Source organism: Symsagittifera roscoffensis, chromosome 3 (assembly GCF_963678635.1).
Source record: "Symsagittifera roscoffensis chromosome 3, txSymRosc1.1, whole genome shotgun sequence".
Lineage (NCBI taxonomy): Eukaryota > Metazoa > Xenacoelomorpha > Acoela > Convolutidae > Symsagittifera > Symsagittifera roscoffensis.
In genome coordinates this window covers 68,037,290-68,063,269 of record NC_087064.1, presented here as the reverse complement: position 1 = coordinate 68,063,269, position 25,980 = coordinate 68,037,290, and the positions used below count along the sequence as shown (strand labels likewise).

General features: G+C 35.9%; 1 protein-coding gene across 1 annotated transcript; it reads right to left on the bottom strand.

Moving 5' to 3' along the window:
• Positions 1 to 3,898: 3,898 nt before the first annotated feature.
• On the bottom strand, positions 3,899 to 21,652 carry LOC134841287 (UDP-glucose 4-epimerase-like; the record flags this gene model as incomplete). Its single annotated transcript, XM_063857175.1, is given in 6 exon segments — positions 3,899 to 4,077; positions 4,547 to 5,012; positions 5,832 to 6,015; positions 17,940 to 18,052; positions 18,815 to 18,930; positions 21,508 to 21,652. Coding segments are annotated over 6 exon segments (1,125 nt in total), but the record flags the coding sequence as incomplete, so codon positions are not given.
• Between the last annotated feature and the right edge of the window lie 4,328 nt (positions 21,653 to 25,980).

Here is a 25,980-nt window from a genome sequence, read left to right as displayed (position 1 = left end):
GAAAAAAAACACTAGTCATACAATTTCCATATATGGAAATTGTATGACTAGCATTTTTTTGAAGGCGACAAAAAATTTTTGAAATTGCCCCCAAAAATTTGTTTTTGTTTTTTTTTCAACCGCAAATTGATTTTCGTATTCAAACAAACACTTTTTGAAAAAAAAAATTTTGCATGCGAAATTTTATTATTTTTTTCAAAAACGCTTAAAATTCCTCTTTCTTTTGTACGACATGTTTTTTTATGCCTTGATTAATGTCTGGTAATTTAAAAACTCAAATTCTAGAAATAATCATCTTTGAAAATTATTGCCAAAATTTAAAAGTTCATTACTTTCGTTATGTTATTTGTCTGAGACAGTAGTAACACATGTCAAGCTGTTTCCAAGGCATTTTTAATACCAGACGGCCAAACCGTTGGTTACTACGTTTGAGTAATCAAGGTTTATGTCATTTGTGTTCGGCTTACGAACACAACCGAAAAATTTTGAGAAATTAAAATGTAAAAAATCAATATTTTTGGTTTATGGAAAAATGCTAGTCATATAAATTCCATATATGAAAAAAATACTAATCATAGTCCTTTCATGCAATTTTCTGTACGTATGGAATTGTATGGAATGTGTATCACTAGCATTTTTCCATATATGGAAATTGTATGACTAGTGTTTTTGCTCATCCCGGGGAGCAAATGGCTCTTTTCGAGTTCCCTCACCCGGGTTGACCAAAAATGCTAGTCATACAATTTCCATATATTGAAAAATGCTAGTCATACACTTTCCATGCAATTCCATACGTACAGAAAATTGCATGAAAGGTCTATGATTAGTATTTTTTCATATATGGAAATTGTATGACTAGCATTTTTCCATATATGGAAATTGTATGACTAGCATTTTTGGTCAACCCGGGCCAAAGGGTCCCCTTCTGTACTATTTTGATCTATCATTTTTGGTTGACAGACCCTAAAATTTGTTTAAAGATAACGTTGGTGCCAAAATACACTTAATTTGAGGATGGGGGACGCGCACCAAAAAAAACGCAATTTTTTGGTAAACTTTTTCCAAAAAGTGCCGACAAACGACTTTTATGGCCGGTTAATACAAAAGTTTGCCTGCGGCGCAGAAAATTTAGTCAAAATGGGGTCCTTGTAGTGATTTGGGGGAGCTTAGAAAACCATTTTGCTCGACATGAAAAAAGGTCGACTAAGTTTTTCAAATTTTTTGAAAATCCGCCAATGCAAGTAACAAATTCTACATCCGCCCCTGCAAGTAGCAAACAAGGCTCCAACAAGCCAGCACTGTAAAAATGTAAACAGAAAAACATTTTTCAAGACATTTTTCAAAAGCTCTATTGAAGGCGTTTTTTATTTTGGTTCACTTTCAATTCAAACTATCTAAAATGATTTTAAAATTAAAAAAATCGCTTCCCAAAGATTCTTTGTTGACGAAGAATCCTAGGCGATAGTTCAATTTCGCTCAGTGAATGGTCAGAGCATTTATCAAAAAATTTGATTGCTGAAAACTTCACGTTTTTTTTGCTAAAACCTAATCGGGTTTTGACAAAACTGGCAACACCGTGTAAAAACATGTTCTTTTTTGATCAGAGATATAATAGGATTCATGTGCCTAGCTTAGGATTAATTTTTGACATTAGAACAAAACTGCTCTGCTCAAATTAAAACCCTGGATGCTCCAATTCAATTCAATCTGCTTATTTTAGCTTCAAAAAATGTAAACAGTATAAAAGTATAAGTTAGCCGGTTGTTGTGCATTTAGTTCCAACCACAATTTCACTTGTGCTGTTTTTGTCCGGTGTGGGATGAAGGGATCAGAACGAAAACCTAGAATTTAAGCATAATCAATTGTTTTAGTAATTATACGCATATATGGCTCAAGTTTTCATCAAATCAAATTTTATCAAAAGTTTTTTTCCAAATAGGCGCTAGAAGATTTTCAAAAATTAAATTCATTGTAGTAAAATTAAGTTTTTACGACTCAAAAAAGTTTTTGTTCTCGCTTTTTTGCTCAAAATTGAACTAAAAGTCAGAACTATCAAACCAAAGTCTTCAAAAATGTTACTGCTCTTCGAATTATGACAGAAAGGTCTTTGATATGACATGAACATCGAATCAGTCTGATGGTAACTAATCAATTCTTGCGGCACCATACTTTTTTGAGGCCGGCCAAAGTAAATTTTTACTAAATTTTGTTAACGCCCCGTTCCAGAAAAAAATCGGAGCTGCGAGCAAGTTTTTACAAGAGAGAAACAGGTCTAAAACAACGTTTTAAGGATTTTTTACAAAAATTTTAAAAGCAATGCGTTTACTGGCGCTCGCTCTACCCTTTAATTTAGCGTATATTTCCGCCAAAAGCGCCTTTAGAAAATAATTAAGGTTCCCCAAAAACCACTAGTGTGCGGATTCGTTTGGCGAGCTCAAATAGCGTGATGCGTTTTTGCACAGAACTCGAATCAAAGAAAATCGAAAAATGCTAAAAACGATAAATAAATTCAACATTTTGGGCATATTGTAACTTTGAAAGACTTATAATTCGATCGCAAAGTTACCAAAGTGGAAACGAATGATTTTGGTCAAAAGTTTGTAGCTCAACACTCGGATGATGTATACAAAACTAACAAGACTGCTCGTATCAGGGCAAAGCCTTGAGTGTTTCTACTTTACTAAAAAGTCTATGGATTAGTCTTTGCTTAAAAGATAAGAAAAAATTTCAATTTTTAGTTTTTTTTTTCTAAAAATTATCGCCTCACTCGCTATTTAAAGTAAAAAAAAATCTATATAATGTATATAGCAAAATTTTGAAAGTCACGTCTTACTTCAGTTTGAACGATTCCTAAGACAGATTAAACCTCCGCTTAAGCGTTACTAGAATGAAAATATAGCGCGTTGATTGTCCAAAATTGCAAATGTTGTCAATTTTAAACCACGAGAAATTTTTTTAAACTCCGTCATTTCCTTCGAAAGAAGAAAACACAACCAAGTAAAAACCTTATTTCACTCTCTTTGGTTACCAGAAAAACTAATTGACAAACTCTGGAAGAGGGCCTGTTGCCGATATCAGTGCAAAAATTTGATGTTCCGACTTTCAAAGAAAAAAAGAATCATTTGTACTCGGCGTAGTTTTTTTTTTCTCCAGACAAAATTCGACTGTTAAACCAGCATTTTTGCAGGAATTGTTTGTATAGCTCCCAAAAGGCTTTGTTATCCTCAGTTCAAATTTACAAAAAATTTCACCAGTGTTTTTAGTAGAAAGATAGGGTTTAGAGGAAGGTGGAGCAATAAAAAGAATGGTCCAAGAAAAATCTGATCAAAAAACCCGACGAGTATTAATTTTTTGGGCTAATCGAAAAAAAGCTAGCAAAATTATCAATGCTACGCACAAAATTTACAAATTATAGACAAAATGATGAACTTCATCAAGTTTATTTTTTAAGAAAATCCGATAGATTTTGTTGTTCTTACTCAAGTGATTTATCGGTTTATCGTTTGAAGATTATCTTTATAGCCAGTTTCCGATCATTAACGTGCGATGTATTTTGAGCTACTGACGCGTAAGTGGAAATTTGATCCGTCTACAAAATCGTTCAATATTGAATTGAAACATGCTATTTGGTCAATTTGACAGTTTGCTAAAGCGAACGATATCAGTTTGTTCTCCACTCAGCTTGTGCCGATAGAGGATGGTTTTCAAAAAAAAACCTTGGAAGAAATCAAAATTTGTTTTCTGAAAAAAAAAACACTTTTGAGGTAAACACTGTTCCATAGAGCTTAAAAGGCAGTCGGAACATTCAAGGCTTCGCCCTGGTACGAGCAGTGAACTTAATCATCTAGTTTGAAAAAACTTTTTTGTGTTCAACGTTTTTTTTGCGTTAAAAGAAACCTTTAAAGTAAAATTAATCTTCTCCATTGCAGAACTAGCGCAAAACATGCAGAAACTAGTTTTGTCAGAACTCATTCGGCTACAATTTGGGACAACTAATGAAACGTCTGTCCTTTACATCTTTTTCCGTCTGTCTGTAGCCTTCTGGGTTTTTACTCTGCCACGTCCAGAAATCTCTGCCTATAATAATTAAATGTTTTTTTAAATTGTTTATGAAATTTTTGCTGGTATTTTGGTGGGGGAGTCATCATAGCCGAATAATGTTTATTTTTTGACAAATTGAAGCTTGCAATTAGATTCTGAAACCAAGGTTTAATTATTATTTGGGAAGGGCTTTCACATTAGTTTGAGTTCTTTTCCGTTCGTTAGAAACGTGGCGTAGAGGATTTTTTTTCAGTTTTTTGAGTCTCGTTAACTACAGGTTATTTAACCAGTGGTTAACAACATTCAGGGGTGGGGGCAGGGGATATTTTTTATCACCAGTGGTTAACAACATTCAGGGGTGGGGCAGGCGATATTTTTTTATTCTTTTTTTCTTAGTTTAGGCACAGGATCTATCTTTTTATTCTGATTGCGCACCGGATAATCTTGCATAAATGTTATTTCAGACCAAAAAAAATATTCTTGTGGCCGTAGAACTTATGCTCACACATGGTTTCCAGATCACGGGTGGCTTCCCAGCCTAAATCTCGCTTAGCCAAAGAGCAGTCGGCATACACTTCGGTTGCATCGCCCTCCCGTCTCGGCTTGATGACATAGGGGATCTCGGCTCCTGACGCTTTCCGGAACGCCTCCACGACCTCTAACACCGAGTGTCCTTTCCCAGTTCCTAGATTGTAAATTAAAAACTTTTTCAGAGAGTTGTCGATTAGTTTTTCGAGGGCAGCCACATGTCCAATTGCAATGTCTACAACGTGCACGTAGTCGCGAATTGCAGTCCCGTCGGGAGTGTCGTAGTCGTTCCCGAAAACACCCAACTCGGCTCTTCGGCCAGTGGCCACTTGTGCTACGAAAGGCATCAAACAGTTCGGAACTCCGGTCGGATCTTCGCCTATAGTGCCGGACTCGTGAGCTCCGACCGGGTTGAAGTACCGGAGATTGACTGCATTGAAACTCTAGAAGCAAAATTGAATTTTTGATAATAACATACATCATAATGAAAACATTTTAAAAAAAATAGTCTCGAACTTAGAGTGCCTCTGCAATTGCATTTACATCAATTGAATTGCATATATTGGTGTTTTAATGTGAAAGTTATTGAGTTTTTAAAAGTTTTGTCAAATTGCGTGTTGGTAGATTTCCGATGTGAAGAAGCGTTTAGAAGAGTTTGTTAGCTTCGCTGCTTTTGTTTGCTTGATTTTGACCAAGGTCATCAAAGCGTGAAAATGGAGGAAAAATTCGAAAATGTAAAAAAAAATTTTGAACTCTGAAAACTGAATTGTTAGCAGTTGATTTTGTAGGACTTCAGATCATTGCAGCGTTTTTTCCTGTTTCTTACAACGCCACTTTTTTGGTGTAACGTGCGATCTAATAAGTTAAACTATGAAAAACAAATATATTTTGAGCACGATAATTATAGTCAGCATATCATTTTGTAAAGCATTCAGGCAATGCGACTAAAAGTTAAAGAAAAAAGAAAAGGGCCTTCGTTACGGAGGATTTATTATTTGCATTTTGTTGTTACGTTTCAATTGCTCTGATACAATCAGGCCTGTTTCATGCATCTTTCTTTTTTTTTCAGATTGTTTATCGCTTTTTTGCAAACTTTTTCTAAGAGATTATGTTTTCCGTATCTACAGCCAGCCATAAACCTATATTCTGCGCTTTTCGCAAGGTGTTAACCTCTTTGTTTTTTTTTGGTGGAAGTTTTTGGTCCTAGCATATCTTAGTGGGGGTCGAAACACCACCCTGAGCAAAAAAAAAGACATGCAAACCTCGTTTGCCCTGCAGTAGTCCGAGAGCATCTGCTCAATGAAGTACTTGGTCCTCCCGTATGCACAGGTGCACCCCCCTGCAGGTGTCTGTTCCGTGATTGGCAGCTGCTCCCTCGAAGGCTCCCCGTACACTGTACAGCTGCTGGAGAAGATGATGTTATTGCAACCTGACTCAGCCATGCACCTGCAGAAACAGAACTATTTGCTGATTCTAATGGGCAGATCTAAGAATTTCGCGAGGTAGGGGGAGGGGTGGAATTGTCGGATTTATTGAAAAAAAAAATTGTCGACCTTGTTTTTTTAGTTTAACCAAATTCATTTCTGAGCTCTCCTAAATCACTTTAAAACCCTATTTTGATCAAATTTTGGCAAAATGTTATGATAACATGCCAATTGCTTTGGCGCGCGCCCCTTCTAGTAAGAATTGTTCAAACACCACTGGTATACTCAAGCTAACTACGCTAAATTATAAGAATAAAAGTAATTGTGTTGAATTAAAACTGACTGTTGTCTAAAGAGAACAATAGTGATGCGAAGTCCAATGCACTTCGTATACAGCACAACTGACTGGTAACTAATTAGTTGCTAGAGGTCAAGGTTACTACGTTAAAACACACAATCACAACATTCCCCAATGCACGAAAAATTTGTATATGCACTTCTACTAAGTAGCCAAAATCACATTCATACTCCATTCTCCCTTCACCCCACGAGGTCCGAAGTTTCAAACAAAAAGAATCAACTTACAGCACCAATTGAATTTACAAGAGAATATACACATGTACACGGAGATGAAATTAAGATAAATCTTACAGGCTACATACACTTCGATACAGATACATGGAATAATTCAAAATTAATGAAGACAAGTAAAAAAAATTATGAAAAATGGGGGTTATGTATAAAATAAACAAATAAAACATCATAAAACTAACCTAAAGTGACAATTGCAATAAAATTTGGTCAACATAGAATAGAACAACTAATATGTCTGCTAAGAATTAGGAACTCTACGTATTAAGAATTTAATACACTGATGTGGAAGCCAATGGCAAAAAAAGGTGCATAATCAATCTGAATAAGTTTTGAGATTTTAAACTGCTGAGTTAAATGAGTGATGGAGAATATCTGCTTCTACTCTTATTTTCGTATCTAATAATGACGAAATATCGCTCCCCCATCTTCTTTATCCTCCAAAGGAAGTTTATCCGCAAGTGAGTATAACTACGCGAGTTTCGGGTCCATTGGAGATGTGGTCGAGTGAGAGCCTTGAGTCGTCTCGGCCACTAAGGTTGGTCTTGCTGGGATGTCCTCCAGAGGTGTCAAGAACGCCGAGGGGGACTCGATAGTGTTGATGGCCTGGCATCTGTTATTTGAGGAAAATGCAATGAACGGTTTCTCTTCTGAGTCCACAACGTCTATTGCAGCAAGCAATGGTAACACTTGCTGTATCAAGCGCCTCTCTCCATAAAAATTTGGGGGACCTGGGTTTCTTCTCTGATGGGACGAGCTGTATGAGGTAGTTTCTGGTAATAAGTCTGTTGGCTTCTCGGGAGAACTCTCTATAATGATTGAGTTCTCTCTCGTGGCCGGAAATGATGCTAAATAGTCCAAAGTTGAGTGATTGCCAGATAATAATCGTCTTGGATGATCTAAAGCACTTTCACAAATGAAAGACTGAGATTTAGAGTGAACCCCAGAGTCAGTGCCCAGATAGTCTTCTAAAATGTTGTCCCATAGGTCTAAATCTAAGGATGATGATAAGTCTGAGTTAACGTAACAGAAACCTCCTTTTCGTCGATGTACAGCCCGATGGTTTGCTTGAGAGTGGAGGACCTGCTTCATTTGAGTACTCTTTTTCAGTTGGTGTGTTTCTCTTACTCTTCCCTGCTTATTCAATATTAATAATTTAAGTATTTGGGACGGACGAAAGTTTTTAGAAGCCAATGGTTGGTTTTTTCTTGAAAGCGAGATCCGATTTCCTTAGCACGTGGCCGTTATCTAGGGTTATCGTGTGTTTTGTGTTTGAGATAGGTTTGCCAACAAGGGGGTTAAAATACGGTTGACCATACGTTCTGTTCGTTGTCTTTCTATTCCAATTAACTCCATGGGTGGAGGCGTTCGACAATGGGGCTCTCGGTACTATTTGATCTATTTTGTCTGTTGGATCGCTCTCATATCCTCTGTTGTCTGGCATAGTTTACTCCAGGAATCCATCCTCTGTGCTATCGTTTGCCCCCGCCCCAGTTCTGGGCTCTCTTTTTTGACATAATCGACTTCCTCCCTTTATCTAAATGAACGATGTATGAGACTAAGGATTTTCAGAAGGTATTAGGTGATCTATTAAAATTTACTGAAAAAGTTGTACATCCAATGAATGGTTGTTTCGTTGAACGAAGATTCCAAAATGATTTTATCGATTGACTCATTTGAAGTCGGTTTGGGTTTGTTAAGCAAGATTGCCATGAATTTCGCTTTGACTGTGTAGTTTGGACGTTCTATGTCTCATTTAGATCTATGATTTCCCACATTACCTAAATTTAAATTAATCATATTCTTCTCGCAGAAGTTTTTGAATTCATTTGAAAGGAAGCAGGACCCGTGGTCTACTTGGATTGATTTCGGGAGTCCATGTAGGTTGCAGTAATTTGTCAGAAATGTGAGTATCGCAGAAGCTAAAGTTTTTTTTAATACCTTAGCCGAGATAAATTTTGTGAACCTATCTATACATAAATGTAAATTTTTTGATGTGCCCCAGTTTTTGACCAATGGGATTTATTTTTTCCTAAGGTTTTGATAAATCTGGTTTTTCCTGCGTATTGTTCGTGCCCAGAATGGCTTTTTGGTTCGCACCAGCTTTTATACACTGACCACAATTTTTTCCGTGGTGGTAAATTTCTCGGGATAAGTGCGGCCACCAAATGTTATCACCCAGTGCTTTCATTCCGAACTGTCCTGGAGGGGTCTCGCGTAACAGTGTCATGAAAGGAGATCTAAGCGCTGCTGGTACGATCAATTTTTTATCGATAAATAATATTCCTTCGTTCACATGAATATCCCGTTGGTAGGTCTTCAAACACAAAATACGCCCCGAATCTATCCAGTGGTCTAGCTTCTTCCACCGCTTTCTTCACGTCTTTGAGGATTTTATCTTTGTCTTTCGTCATTCTAATGAACTTGTTTGAACAGGGGTCCGTAAAGACAAATGGCGATGAAGGTAGTTTAGCTCTCCATTGTACTTTGTAAGCTACTTCTGATGTATTTTGGACATATTGTCTTTCTCAAATTTCACAGAGTTTCCTTGATTTTCCCCACGAAGAGATAATTTTGAAAATTGTACTGAAGCTCGACATTCTACAGGTTTGGAATGATTTTTTTTGATTTAAATTCGAAAAATTGATAATATTGAGGGTGTTAAAACGAAAAAGTACGATTTGTCGGATAAGAATGTTTGGTTGAATTTAAATCTGGAAGGGTTTAATGGAATGCAACTGCTCGTACAAGACTCTGAACGTGAGTGATTAGAATTGTAAAATAGCAGTGTGTCTGTGACATAATTAAGAATGCTCGCAAAGAACGACCGTTGAATGTTTACGTTCACTTGATTATCAATCAACAAATCATTATTTATACATTTCTTCTTTTTACAGTGACTATTTAGAACAATTTTTGCTAAAATCTCGTTAATTGTTGACACCACAAATTTTTTATCGTAATGTGATGTTTGGAGGGCTTTTTTTGAGGGTAATCTAGACAATAAATTGATAAATCCTATTTCTTTTCCTAAGATATGTTTGACTCTGAAAACAAACGGCAAGAGTCGCCTACTATTCACCCAACGGGAGAGCCTACTATTCATCGTTTTATTGCTCTGGTTTCCGTTTAACGCCGATAACAGTGCTCTATGATCTTCAAATTGCTCTTCAAACTCTGCGCCGTATAAATAATTTTTGGAATGTTCTGTTGCCCAAACCATCCCCAAAAATTCTTGCTCATTTTTTGAGTATTTTATTTCGTGGGTGTTTGAAAATCGAGAAGCGAATGCATTTGTTGACCAAATTTCCCCATCCCATTGTTCTAATGTAGCCTTTAAGCTGTCTAACGTCTGTTTTCAGTATTGATGTCTTTCCTGTATCAAAACGATTATTCTCCGTTAGATTTCCAATTTGTTTTTTTTTTCAGTTCTTCGAAGGTTTTCGTGTGAGAACCATCCCAATGGTATACTGATTTTTTGACTAATAAAAGACTGAGCTCAGTGCTTGCAAGTTGGAGACGAATTTCAGGTACTGGTCTGCTTAACCAAGGAATGATCCTTATTCTAAAATGATTTTCGGGCTCGGAAGATTTTTTTTGAATCCGATTTCCCAACCAATAGTTTTAGTTTTGTGTTTGAGATCTTGAACACCAACCATTCGATATATTTTTGGGAGAACGCGCTTTTCTCCCACTTAACTGCCATGTTTTTGCTTTTTGAGATAATTAAACTTTCGAAAGGATAGCTTTATTTTCTTTCAAAGAACCTTTTGAGGCAATTAAAATATCAGCGATGTAACATCTGGTAAACGGAAAATCGTTTAATAACGAATCCATTACTCTTTGGAGTTCGTTTGGCATGTCTCCCAACCCATAAAATCCCGTTTAAAATCAACATTTTCCGCTAGTTTCACGCCTACTATGCTAAAATTGCATTGTTTACACGTATGATTGCATAGTTGGAACTGGCTCTACACGTTTTTCAAATCTCAGTTACTGAAACACACTTTACCTAAAATTTGTTTTGAGAGTTGGAGAGCGATGTTGTCGATAAGTTCGCGGAATGTTTGGCATTTGATTTTTACTTTTGAGCGTCTGGTCGTTTAAGAGTTTAGAGTTTAGAATCTAAAACTAATTCAAAACTGCCATCTTTTTTTCTTGTAATTACGATTGAGCTTATGAAAAAGTCTTTGTGGCATTTATCTAACTTCACAATCTGCCCTTCTTTTTCCACTCTAATCATTTTGGACTTTACGTTTTCCAGTAAATGCAAAAAAAACCCTTCTACGTTTGGTTTGAATTGCTTTAGGCGGAGATTGGAAATGTGTAAGATTTCTATCCAACGGTACTTTTCTTACTCTGTTAAAAAGTCCTTTGAAATTATTTTACATATTAAGAGTTGTATTTGAATGGACATTAGACCCACACGTAATGGTTGTTTCTGCGCAATTTCTATCACGATTCGAGGTAAGTTGTCGTTTCCCAAGATGTTCCTATCATGTCCAGCGGTGATAAAAATTGGAGTTTCTTCTGAAATCCATCCGTTGGATTGTATTCTGACTACAATTTTTCCATTAATGTTCATTGTATCGTTGGTGAAGCGGCAATACGGTGCCCAGATTTTCTTGTCAACGGGTAGAATTTCCAATTATGGGTCTCTTAGTTTTAGCTCAAGTAGTTTTTTATGTTTCAGGAAACTTACTGGACTGGCCGAATCCACTGGAATATTCATACTTACAATTGCGTCCTCACAAAATCCGATATTTATAAGTTTGTTCGTTTCGACGCCATTGTCATCTTAGTTATTTCGTCTAACTAACATCGAGTAAACATCGTTGTCACTAGTTTTTTCTTCTGTACAGGCATTTATCACTCCAGAAAAATTTTCTTCTGGGTTCAATTAAGAGTTCCCTGGAGAATATGGACAATTCTGATTATTTACATTTTCTTCTACATTATTTACAACTGGCCTTCTTCCTTTTGATTTACAGAGTCTTCCAAAGTGTCCTTTGTATAGACAAATGTTACATAGTGTTTCTTTTGCTGGACAAACCTTCAAACGTCCTTTGTTAAAAGTATTTCCACGTTTCATAAAGGTGTTGGATTTTTCTATATTCAGATTTTGTTCCTCTTTTATAGTATTAAAATTTTCGTACACAATTCCGCTACTGTTGTTTTTGGCCTTCGTCATATTCGTTAGTTTGAGATGATTGTGAGAACCTTTCTCATCTATAACTGCTTGAATGAAGGTGTTCACTGAATTTAGCGTTTCCGGCAAGAGTCTTCGTTGGAGATCGCAATTTCTCATATTGAATATGAATACATCTCTTATCCATTCCTGCTCTGCATTTATTCCAATTTCGCAAGATCTAGCTTAATCCGATAACGTCACCAAACTCGTTCGTGGGACTCTCTGTCCTTCTGTTTTCGGCTCAATGACTCTTATCGTTCGAACGTAACGTTCGATGATTTGACAAACGTTGCGTCTCGAACGACGAAAAATACTTGAAGGAAATGGATAAGACCTTCACCCTTGGGTGTTTTTGAGAAAATAATCTTTTCCTCTCGGCTCCTAAGGCCAATTAAAGAATGGATCTTACTTTCGTATTTGCTTGGTTTCTCCCCATTTTCTCGAATTTTCGTTTCTCCTCTAAGATACTTTTGTACTCCGCGTTTTCGTAGACTCGCATTACTTCTTTGTTTCTGGGCCTCCCTGGCTTTCCTCTGTATTTCATTTTCTGAATCCTGAGCGCCTTATAAAATAAGGATTATCGTTTCCGACTCCAGTGGTTCTTTCTTGATATCTATGTCCAAGTTCTCTTTGGCGATGATGGCCAGGTGAAATTGGTTGATCCAATTAGTCAAGTGGATTCGTGGCTCTACAGAATGGTTTGGCCAAAAGGCGGGATTCCCCGTAGATTGACTGTGCCATAATAAGAAGTTTTGAAATACCACAAGTGCACTAAAGCTAGTTAAGCTAAGTTACAAGAATAAAAGTAATTGTGTTGAATTAAAACTGACTGTTGTCTAAAGAGAACAATAGTGATGCTAAGTCCAATGCACTTCGTATACAGCACAACTGACAGGTAACTAATTAGTTGCTAGAGGTCAAGGTTACTACGTTAAAACTTACAATCACAATACCTTCCTTCTCAAGATAGAATATATTGGCTCCAAAGATGCCTTTAAAAAACTTAGGGTCGTTCGGCCAAAAAATGCATGTCCTAAAATTGTATCAAAGAGCGACCTTTTGAGTAGCCACGGAGTCAAACCCCTGGGGGGGGGGGGCGTCCAGAACAGGTGTTTTCTATGAATATTTTCCTATTTCACACATAGTTTATTGAAGTCATTCTTTTTGCTATAGGAGGCAAAAATTTGCCATATTCTGATACATTTTTGGTTTTTTGTTAACCCGCATATTCCCGGTTTGTCGAAATTTCACAGTTTTTGTGCTTGCAAGCTTTTATTGTACGGAAGAAAAGTAACAAGTCAAAATGAACTGGAACAAATATTTCAAACTCAATTTTATCAAATTTGGTTAATTTTGTTGAAAATTGGACTGCTTGTTTAAAATGATATTTATTTTGCACAATTTCAAATCAAATTAGACTTTTAAACGGGATAAGTCATTTGATTCAAATATAGGGTAGAAAGCAGGCTCAATTGCAATTTTTTTACGTGAACTGGATGCGAATAGAAAAATTAAAATTAGTTTGTTCTAAAAGTTAGCAATCAAGAGGCTGATTGTTCGAGACTTATCATAATTCCAATGAGGATCAAAGAAGTCATTTTGATCAAATATGTTAAACTATGTAAATTTTTATTTCATGGTCTCAACAAAAACACCTATACTATGGTTCTTTACTGAATTTTGGTCCAATTGTGATAAAATTTAGTAGTCCAAAAACAACTGAGCAATTTGTTCTTCACAGGATCATAGAGAAAAAAACAAGGTTCTGCCCAAAACTGTATGTGAAGCAGCTACCTTTACCAATATAATCTGACAGCGCATAGGTTTAAGAAAATTGTAACCCCCCCCACCCCTAACAAACAAAATTGTTCGCATCTCACGGTGCTTGGGGGGGGGGCTAATATGGAAACATTAGCCTAAAAACATGAGTTGGCGTAAGAAAGAGTAACTTAGATGGTCATTAAATGATAATACCTGAGTAGGTTGGCGGCTCCTCTGAAGTTGACCTCGTAGTACATTAGGGTCGTTCGGTTTGAAACAAACTCTTGGTTTGAAACAAACGGCAAGAGTCGCCTACTATTCACCCAACGGGAGAGCCTACTATTCATCGTTTTATTGCTCTGGTTTCCGTTTAACGCCGATAACAGTGCTCTATGATCTTCAAATTGCTCTTCAAACTCTGCGCCGTATAAATAATTTTTGGAATGTTCTGTTGCCCAAACCATCCCCAAAAATTCTTGCTCATTTTTTGAGTATTTTATTTCGTGGGTGTTTGAAAATCGAGAAGCGAATGCATTTGTTGACCAAATTTCCCCATCCCATTGTTCTAATTTAGCCTTTAAGCTTTCTAACGTCTGTTTTCAGTATTGATGTCTTTCCTGTATCAAAACGATTATTCTCCGTTAGATTTCCAATTTGTTTTTTTTTTCAGTTCTTCGAAGGTTTTCGTGTGAGAACCATCCCAATGGTATACTGATTTTTTGACTAATAAAAGACTGAGCTCAGTGCTTGCAAGTTGGAGACGAATTTCAGGTACTGGTTTGCTTAACCAAGGAATGATCCTTATTCTAAAATGATTTTCGGGCTCGGAAGATTTTTTTTTGAATCCGATTTCCCAACCAATAGTTTTAGTTTTGTGTTTGAGATCTTGAACACCAACCATTCAATATATTTTTGGGAGAACGCGCTTTTCTCCCACTTAACTGCCATGTTTTTGCTTTTTGAGATAATTAAACTTTCGAAAAGATAGCTTTATCTTCTTTCAAAGAACCTTTTGAGGCAATTAAAATATCAGCGATGTAACATCTGGTAAACGGAAAATCGTTTAATAACGAATCCATTACTCTTTGGAGTTCGTTTGGCATGTCTCCCAACCCATAAAATCCCGTTTAAAATCAACATTTTCCGCTAGTTTCACCCCTACTATGCTAAAATTGCATTGTTTACACGTATGATCGCATAGTTGGAACTGGCTCTACACGTTTTTCAAATCTCAGTTACTGAAACACACTTTACCTAAAATTTGTTTTGAGAGTTGGAGAGCGATGTTGTCGATAAGTTCGCGGAATGTTTGGCATTTGATTTTTACTTTTGAGCGTCTGGTCGTTTAAGAGTTTAGAGTTTAGAATCTAAAACTAATTCAAAACTGCCATCTTTTTTTCTTGTAATTACGATTGAGCTTATGAAAAAGTCTTTGTGGCATTTATCTAACTTCACAATCTGCCCCTCTTTTTCCACTCTAATCATTTTGGACTTTACGTTTTCCAGTAAATGCAAAAAAACCCTTCTACCTTTGGTTTGAATTGCTTTAGGCGGAGATTGGAAATGTGTAAGATTTCTATCCAACGGTACTTTTCTTACTCTGTTAAAAAACCCTTTGAAATTATTTTACATATTAAGAGTTGTATTTGAATGGACATTAGACCCACACGTAATGGTTGTTTCTGCGCAATTTCTATCACGATTCGAGGTAAGTTGTCGTTTCCCAAGATGTTCCTATCATGTCCAGCGGTGATAAAAATTGGAGTTTCTTCTGAAATCCATCCGTTGGATTGTATTCTGACTACAATTTTTCCAATAATGTTCATTGTATCGTTGGTGAAGCGGCAATACGGTGCCCAGATTTTCTTGTCAACGGGTAGAATTTCCAATTATGGGTCTCTTAGTTTTAGCTCAAGTAGTTTTTTATGTTTCAGGAAACTTACTGGACTGGCTGAATCCACTGGAATATTCATACTTACAATTGCGTCCTCACAAAATCCGATATTTATAAGTTTGTTCGTTTCGACGCCATTGTCATCTTAGTTATTTCGTCTAACTATTATCGAGTAAACATCGTTGTCACTAGTTTTTTCTTCTGTACAGGCATTTATCACTCCACAAAAATTTTCTTCTGGGTTCAATTAAGAGTTCCCTGGAGAATATGGACAATTCTGATTATTTACATTTTCTTCTACATTATTTACAACTGGCCTTCTTCCTTTTGATTTACAGAGTCTTCCAAAGTGTCCTTTGTATAGACAAATGTTACATAGTGTTTCTTTTGCTGGACAAACCTTCAAACGTCCTTTGTTAAAAGTATTTCCACGTTTCATAAAGGTGTTGGATTTTTCTATATTCAGATTTTGTTCCTCTTTTATAGTATTAAAATTTTCGTACACAATTCCGCTACTGTTGTTTTGGCCTTCGTCATATTCGTTAGTTTGAGATGATTGTGAGAACCTTTCTCATCTATAATTGCTTGAATGAAGGTGTTCACTGGATTTAGCGTTTCCGGCAAGAGTCTTCGGTGGAGATCGCAATTTCTCATATTGAATATGAATACATCTCTTATCCATTCCTGCTCTGCATTTATTCCAATTTCGCAAGATCTAGCTTAATCCGATAACGTCACCAAACTCGTTCGTGGGACTCTCTGTCCTTCTGTTTTCGGCTCAATGACTCTTATCGTTCGAACGTAACGTTCGATGATTTGACAAACGTTGCGTCTCGAACGACGAAAAATACTTGAAGGAAATGGATAAGACCTTCACCCTTGGGTGTTTTTGAGAAAATACTTTTTTCCTCTCGGCTCCTAAGGCCAATTAAAGAATGGATCTTACTTTCGTATTTGCTTGGTTTCTCCCCATTTTCTCGAATTTTCGTTTCTCCTCTAAGATACTTTTGTACTCTGCGTTTTCGTAGACTCGCATTACTTCTTTGTTTCTGGGCCTCCCTGGCTTTCCTCTGTATTTCATTTTCTGAATCCTGAGCGCCTTATAAAATAAAGATTATCGTTTCCGACTCCAGTGGTTCTTTCTTGTTATCTATGTCCAAGTTCTCTTTGGCGATGATGGCCAGGTGAAATTGGTTGATCCAATTAGTCAAGTGGATTCGTGGCTCTACAGAATGGTTTGGCCAAAAGGCGGGATTCCCCGTAGATTGACTGTGCCATAATAAGAAGTTTTGAAATACCACAAGTGCACTAAAGCTAGTTAAGCTAAGTTACAAGAATAAAAGTAATTGTGTTGAATTAAAACTGACTGTTGTCTAAAGAGAACAATAGTGATGCTAAGTCCAATGCACTTCGTATACAGCACAACTGACTGGTAACTAATTAGTTGCTAGAGGTCAAGGTTACTACGTTAAAACTTACAATCACAATACCTTCCTTCTCAAGATAGAATATATTGGCTCCAAAGATGCCTTTAAAAAACTTAGGGTCGTTCGGCCAAAAAATGCATGTCCTAAAATTGTATCAAAGAGCGACCTTTTGAGTAGCCACGGAGTCAAACCCCTGGGGGGGGGGGCGTCCAGAACAGGTGTTTTCTATGAATATTTTCCTATTTCACACATAGTTTATTGAAGTCATTCTTTTTGCTATAGGAGGCAAAAATTTGCCATATTCTGATACATTTTTGGTTTTTTGTTAACCCGCATATTCCCGGTTTGTCGAAATTTCACAGTTTTTGTGCTTGCAAGCTTTTATTGTACGGAAGAAAAGTAACAAGTCAAAATGAACTGGAACAAATATTTCAAACTCAATTTTATCAAATTTGGTTAATTTTGTTGAAAATTGGACTGCTTGTTTAAAATGATATTTATTTTGCACAATTTCAAATCAAATTAGACTTTTAAACGGGATAAGTCATTTGATTCAAATATAGGGTAGAAAGCAGGCTCAATTGCAATTTTTTTACGTGAACTGGATGCGAATAGAAAAATTAAAATTAGTTTGTTCTAAAAGTTAGCAATCAAGAGGCTGATTGTTCGAGACTTATCATAATTCCAATGAGGATCAAAGAAGTCATTTTGATCAAATATGTTAAACTATGTAAATTTTTATTTCATGGTCTCAACAAAAACACCTATACTATGGTTCTTTACTGAATTTTGGTCCAATTGTGATAAAATTTAGTAGTCCAAAAACAACTGAGCAATTTGTTCTTCACAGGATCATAGAGAAAAAAACAAGGTTCTGCCCAAAACTGTATGTGAAGCAGCTACCTTTGCCAATATAATCTGACAGCGCATAGGTTTAAGAAAATTGTAACCCCCCCCACCCCTAACAAACAAAATTGTTCGCATCTCACGGTGCTTGGGGGGGGGCTAATATGGAAACATTAGCCTAAAAACATGAGTTGGCGTAAGAAAGAGTAACTTAGATGGTCATTAAATGATAATACCTGAGTAGGTTGGCGGCTCCTCTGAAGTTGACCTCGTAGTACATTAGAGGCAGCTGGATACTCTCGGCCACCGCTTTCAGACCGGCGAAGTGGATCACGCAGAAGAAAGTGTGCTGCAAGAATAGGAAAATAGTTTTAGCTCTTCTAACCGTCGGCTCTTTTTCCTCCACATCCACCCCCCCCCTTGCCACCTGTGAGTTTTTTCGCATAAATATTCTGTTCACAAAGTCTGATCGTTACATAAATCTGATGCGTATGTAGGGTGGGGGTGGGGAGGGAGGGAGGAAAGCGAGCCTAGCCCTCTCATACAACCTTCTGCATATACAGCGTTCTGCATATTCGATCTTAATTGTTTTACCCTAAAAGGATGTTTATAAAAGGTCTTCATATACTTCATAAAGTAGAAACGGTAAAAGAATTAATATTTGGAACTCATTTATTATCAAAGGGTTAAATCGGCAAACAGTCAACCCAAAGACAGGAAAAAGACAGGAAATATTACCCACACATACTTTCAGCCCTTCTTCGTCCCAGACCCTATTTTTTGTGGGCTTTGAACAACCATTCTCTTGTGTTTAAGGCATTAAGGGCTTTCCATATTTCAAATTTTGCATGCAAAGTTTTGATATTCCTGTCTGCAGTCAAAAAATGGGATTAAAATTGGTGAATTGTAGAAAAACATAACTAAATAGAATATAGTTCGATTATCAATTTCAATTAAGCTTTTTAAAAAATAAAAATGACAAACTGAGGGCAACTTTGCAACCGCGGTTTCTCTACAAACTCTTGAACTGAAAACAATCACTTAAGATATACCATTTATTCGATATTATTGACTTAAAATTGCTTTTCCATCTATCATATCACTTTCTAACCTTGTCGAATACTTGTTGCAGCTGTCGTTTGTCTGTAATGTCGGCCAAGTAGAATGTCACCTCAGTGCCTGTCATCTCCTCAATTCGCTTGAGGCTCTCGGGTTTGACTTCTCCCTCTGAAAATGATTCCAAAATTTTTTCTCGTCACTTTTTTTCTCCACATTTCAGTTCAAGAAGTTTTAAGTTTAAAGCACAAAAACACAAAAATCAAACTATGACAACTCTCACCTCTGTTTTAAATTTCCGATTTTTTAAAAATCAATTAGTTCTTCTAGTGTCTTTTGGTACATTTCTTAGATACACTATATTGTATGTAAAGCTTTTGCTTCGTTTATACAATCATTAAGTGTCGTGTAGTTTTCTCTCTCTCTCTTACGTTCCGAAAAAAACTCTTATTATTGGCAATTTACAAAACTAGAGGGGGGACATACTTTTAGTACTATTTTATAACATCCATTTTCGGCCGACCGACAGACCCTTCGGTGCCAGTATATACTAACTTTGCGTGAGGTCTGCAAGTCCAAGACCCAGGTCTGCACCTGATTATAGCAGACCAAACTGCATAAGACTACCCTTTTTGAAATATCTCAAGTTATTTTCAAATCTTTCCCAGAGGATAATTTTTTATTTGTTTCGATCATGGATTGGACGGAATTATGGCCCATTATGTGTTTCTTTCAGAATCCTGACAGAAACATCGCAGGGATGGAGTTGTGTGTGATATCATTAAAGTTCTCTTTCAGCCATGTATGTTAGGACGTTTATCCGCAAGGGAAAGCATCAAGATTCGAGCAGTTCGGTTCTTCACGGAGAAACGCTGTTGTGCCCCTGGATACAATTACCATTCAATTTTTTTGGCTAATTTCCCGAGCTGGGTAAAAATGTCTCACCCTCAAGCTCGAGCGCCGATCATGGTGGGCCTCGAACATCCGACCTTTCGATTGAGAGGTGGAGACGTTATCACTTCATCACCACTCTCGCCGCACTGAAGTTTCATTCATTCATGCATTTCACCCCTCCCTCCTATGTTAACCTCCTCCCATCTACGTTGGGGAGGGTAAAATATCGAGGAGGATATAAATGTGAAAAGTGATGAGGGGGAGGAAGAAGGGGTGCAGGGGGGTTGTTTGGTTGGAATGAAATTTGGTGCTTAGGGGGGTTACTAGTGTGTGTGTGTGTGTGTGTGTGTGTGTGTGTGTGTGTGTGTGTGTGTGTGTGTTTGTGTGTGTGTATGTGTGTGTGTGTGTGTGTGTGTGTGTAAGTGGGTGTGGTGGGGGTAGGGAAGGGGGATTGGGCTGTGTGAAATTTCAGTATGGGGGGAGGGGTACATGGGGATGCACACGTTCATTTGGGTTTTAGTTTTGCAGAACTTAGAGTAAGCATAACGCAGAGCAAAAATAGAGTAAACATTTCAGATTTGCAAAAAATAATCAATTCTCATGGATTTAATGAGCAACAAAATTGCTTATTTTGAAACAAAAAACGGATTACAATCGATTATAATGGATTTTGAAGATTAAAATAATAGATTATAATCCCCTAAAAATCCATTTTCCCATTTGAATGGGTCTTAAGAACCGGTTGCCGGGGTTACGTTTTTTTTTGCCGGTATAATCCAATATAGTCGATTATTTCACATGAAATTTTAAAGCGGACCAATATATCGGCTTATGAATAGTCAGAATTGTCATTTGAAACCGGAAACCAGTCCTTGCGCAAGAGCAAAGTAAGTTTTATCAGAGATATTCTGCAAAAAGTTTGCAAAAAACAATACAAAACTTCATTTATCTTTTAGCGTTTTTTTTATATTGGAAGGAACGAAAAGTAAGCTTTAGCAGAAAAGTACCTTTCCGGATAGACGTTTTTGGTAAGCATAGCTGAAAAAAAACTGGAAAGAATAAGATTTGGATGGCAGTGACTAGCTTTATCCGACAAATTGAAACTTTATTCTCATATGCAGAAAAATGCGGTCATATTTCCTCAGCATTTTTTGAACTGATTATTTGAAGTTGGGATCAACAATCAATCAACAAGCTTTATCATTGACATCACATTTATCTCGAGTTTTATTTGAGATTGAAGTACATAAAATAGCCGCGAAAAATTTACCCTAGTTTTATTGGCGTCGAGAAAAATTGGTCTGGACGTTTTCGTTATCCGTTTACTTTTCCTTTAGGGATCACTTCAAAATTGCATCATTCTTTCTTTCGAACGTCAAATCTATTTTTTTTCTAGTTTGACAGTATATTAGCGGTAAATTAAACAATTTTACATACGTATTTTAATTTTCGAACTTTTTCTTCGCCTCAAAAATGGACAAAAAAAGCGTTTTTTTTTCTGCTACAATAATTATGGTTGGATTTTTCTCTGTTCGGACATTTCATCAACGGCTAATTTTTTTAAAGGTTTTTTATAACTTAATTTGCTTTTAAGTTTCTGTTTTCTGAAAATAGACAGTGTGAAAGCTTTGTAAATCATAAAGCAACTACTATAAATTAAGAAATATTTCAAACCAGTTAACATCCCTCCCCCCTCCCTCCCTCCCTCTGCGATTTTTTTTGGGTTTTTTTTTTGGGTTCTAGATAAATTTTCAGCCAATCACAATCGAGCATTTTACCTGCAGCGCTGAAGGTAAATGCTCTCTAACTTGGTAAGTTTGAGGGAGGCCCTTAACTTGATATAATCTTTCTTACCAGCTATGTATGAGTTGGAGCAATTGTCCAATACGACAAGATCTTTGAAACCTCTCTGGATCAACTCGAGCACAGTGTGTGACCCAATGTATCCTGCGCCTCCAGTAACCAGAAGACATCCATTATTAGCTGTTCGATTATTGTTTATAACAAGTCCATTTCTAGTAGAGTCATGGTCATTCGGGGCCATAGTTTTTTTTTCACTGAAGACACTCACAGTTCGTATCTATCTTTTGGCCTCGATATTAATTTATTTTAAAAAAGCTGATCAAAAAAAACTTTCAACGAATTCAAAAATATATAGTCGACAATAAATCAGAAAACAACATAAAAACTTGCTAAATTTAATACTCAATAGTCAATGAACAGTGGTATGTTGAATATTTAAAGATATCAATTGTATCATGACATGGTGTTTTGTGATTTGGATTCAGTTTAGCGAGCTTAGACACGTCATTTTGGTTTGCGTCATCTTTGTCTGGCATATGCGTTGAAAAACAAATTAAAAATTGATAACAAGATTAGACAAAAAAAACGTGAAAATTTTGTGATATCATGATTTTATACGAATTGAGGCTATTGGTTATTTTTATGACCAGACGAGAAAGCGAGATTGAAATGCGTGGTTGCTTTTTTTGTAAGAGGACAAATTTACGATGCTACTTTTCAAGCACCGAACAAATTCGATGTTCAAATCATGCTTTGGTGTTCCGAGTTTCGAAGAAAGGGACAAAATACATGTGCTTCATTTGGTTTTTCTCTTCAGAAGATTTTTAAGAGGAAAGAATATAAAAAGATACTTAAAAACATAATCAGTAGATCTATGTGAACGATGGGAAAGTTCTACGGTCCGAAATTAATTTCCGAAAACCCATCATCCTTATTCACTTGGGGCCGATCATTCACAAAACTCAGTAAGTCACTGGCAATTGTTTTAAATGATTTATCATTGTTTAAAAAAAACCAGTTTGGGATAACTCGTTAAATTGAATTATCTTCAATGATCTGAAGTAAAGGCAGCAATTTAATTTAGCTCATGAATAGTCAGTCAAAGACGCTTTCGTAATTTACATAACGTCTGAGTAGATTTTGAAGAAAAAGGTGCAAAAAGTTTTCTTTTGAAATTTTTTTTTGTTCCGACTTTCGATACGAAAGTAACGGAATATTTGTGCTCGGGGTGGGTTTTTTTCTTCTGACAAATTTTGACTTTTTAACTAGCCATTTTTGACGGATTTTTTTTATATCACTCAAAAGGTATTGGTGTCCTGAGCTTAAATTTGAAAAGATATTTCACCTGTGATCATTTTTTGTAAAGTTATGGGGGTTTAAAGATTGTCATTTTGGGAAATTTGGGACAATTAACGCGCAATATATTTCGCGCTATCAACGCGTAAGCGGAGATTTAATCCGTCTTAAAATTGTTCCAAATTGGTTGAAAGAAGCTTATTTGCCATAATTGATTTGTTACAAGGAGCTAAATCTATCTTTTTGTACTTTATATGGCGTGTGGGGGGATGATTTTCATAAAAAATTTCAAATTTTAGAAAAAAAATTTTTTCATTTTATTTTATTACATTCAATTTTTTGATGTTAATACTGCTCCATAAAGCCTTAAAAGGCAGTCGGAACATTCAGGGCTTCGCCTTGATACGAGCAGTCTTGTTAAATTTTTAAAAACAATTATTTTTTCATAGATGTTGGAGAGCAGTTGGAGCATCAATGCTTTGACCGGATACTGTCATCCTTTCTAATGTATCAACCTGAATGTTTTCAGTGCTCAGTTTCAACCACAGCAGTCAAAGTCGGACTATCACTCGCGTGTCTGAATACTCTCAATCTCATTTTTCTCTACATTTTTCTTGTTTTAATAGATTTTTCGGTACAAAAAACGCAAAACGCAATTTTTTTATTTTAATGGTATATTCTCTGTATTCATTGACGATGCACTTCCTAAAACTTAGCACCTTCTTTGAAAGTGCTGTGATTTGAAAGTGCTGTGATGAAAGCAGTGATTTGAAGTTGGCATTGACAGGTAAAATTTGCAAGTAACCTATCAAAAAACTGAGAATATCTAGCGTTGTTACATAAAAGGTTGTGTACAAGCATGAACAGATATTAACCATTGCAATTATAGCCCAATATTATGTCACTTTCAGCCTGATGTGATCATAGTTATGATCTGATCCAATTAAATACCTCCGATTTGCTATCTCAAATAGAATTTTCAGATAGAGCACACCGTTGGATTGTCATGCTATCTGTTTCCGGTCTGATAGGTTCATGCAACTATATAGTTTAATGCTGATCCTCAAGCTACTCTCATTTTCTATATATCAAGGGATCCCAAAAAACTTGAAAAATCAGTTCATTGTTTCTAAGCATCCATGTATTGCATAAAAATTTTGGACCAAATTTTACTTAGAAAATGTTGACTTGTTAATCAATTTGTACGCTGATTGGGTAAAATCATTTCTAATGCCATTTTTCTAATTACTCACTAATTGCGCTGCTCGTGTCATTGGCGCTAAAATATAGAATAAAAAAGCAAACCTTTCCAAAAAAACACTGCTGCGCTGAATTTTCGTTAGGATTTATATATGCTTAAACGATTCAAAAACTGACAACCAAGCAAATCATTGGCTCATTATTTCTAGAAAAAAGTCGTGAAAAACTAAACCAAAAGTTTCGTTGTTTAGTAAATTTTAAAATTGTTTCAATGTTTCAAAAATCACAGAAATCAGTTTTAACTTTAAAAAAATTTAAACTTTTTTCAATTTTCTACCATGCTGTAAAACAATTGTCTACAAACCATTTAGAAAACTTTTCAATCTTTTTTATCCAAATGAAATTTTTTTAACGTTTCAACCAAACGTAAACGATTTTGTTTTGTTTTTCAGACTACTACTTCTTGACCACTATAATAATCAAATGATTCGCCAGTAGGTCTCCACCTTGAGCAATGCAGAACTACCGAAAATAGTGCAGTTGTAACTTGAGAAGTTATAGATAGGTCGAACAACCAACTAAACTGTAAACACTGGAGGCGATCTATATAAAAAAAACAAATTGAGCTTGAAGCCGCGCGATGAGTTTCAAAGCAATAAAATCAAGCCCTGAGAAATAAGCTTTTACAAAAAATTAGGCCCTAAAATCAAGCCCTTAAAATTAAGCCCTAAAACTAAGTTCTGAAAATGTAAATGTATAAATCGAAATCTTAACTCAGAAATTTCCATAAAAAACAATTTAAAAACTTCTAGTTGAAATTTTCTAAGCTAATTGATTATTTATAGAGGTCAACTATGATTCTTAAAATGCATGGTAAAAACCAAAACTATGAGTCAAAAAATTTCTACGCAATTAGGTTTTTAAACTTTTTTGAAAAGAGATTTACATGTAGAAATCAATGAGATACAATTCAGACGTTGAATTGATCGATTTTGTTTCAATTATTTGTTCAAATTCCTTGACCAAAACGTCTTTTGCGATCATTTTGGCGTTAGGTATAGAAGATGTTGTTTACACTGGTGGACAAAATTAAGGGAAAGTTTAAAAAACCCTTTTTTTGAGGTCCATATTGGACAACAATTCCTTTAAAATTCAGTAAAATTTTTCGAGCAATTTAACAAAACTACCATCTATGAAACTATAAAAATTTGGTTTCACAGACTTACTAAAGTAATCCGGCTTACAAAGACAGTTTTCCTCAAGTAACTTAAGTTTTGCATGTGGTGAATTTTTCTTAAAAAAAGGAGTAAAAAAACTTGTTTGAGGAGTAAAAACTTGTCAAGTGGAGTAAAAAAAATAATCAATAAATTTTTTTTAAAAACTGGGATGTTTTTTGATTTTTCACCGTAAATAAAAACCTTAGTGCAGATGAGGAAAACTGACCCGGATTATATTGAAATCCATTGAAACCAAGTTTTGTTCCACATAAGGTAGCTCTGATCAGTTGCTCTGTGTCTATGTAAATTTTTTCTGGGTTTCAAAGGTTTTTTGGTAAAAATGAACAATGAAACAGACGTTTTTGAGAAAAAAAATATCGCGCCTAGTTTTCTACATTTGTGTATTACAGCAGGTAATACAAAAGCAATAACGGATTTGAAAAAATTTAGATCATTTCTTTCTATTCTTAAGCTTATCGTCCCCTAATAAAATAAATTGTTTCAAATTTAAGTATTTATTTATAAGTTTAAGATACTGTTTAAAAGCTTATTTGAAAGTGAAGTAATTATTTTGAAATTTTTGGAACAGAACGTGCATGACACGTAACAAAATTTCTGTAAGAAAACACTAGAGAGACAAAACGCGGCAGTAACTACGTCGAGAATATCATTTGACATTGGAAGAAAAGAAGCCTCTCGGTATTTAACGATTGTGCAGTTACAATCCCTAATGGACTTATTTCATTGATCGGAAAGGCTGGAAAAGAATAGCATTCTTTTCTGGCTGTAAGGAAGGAGCTTCTCAAACGAA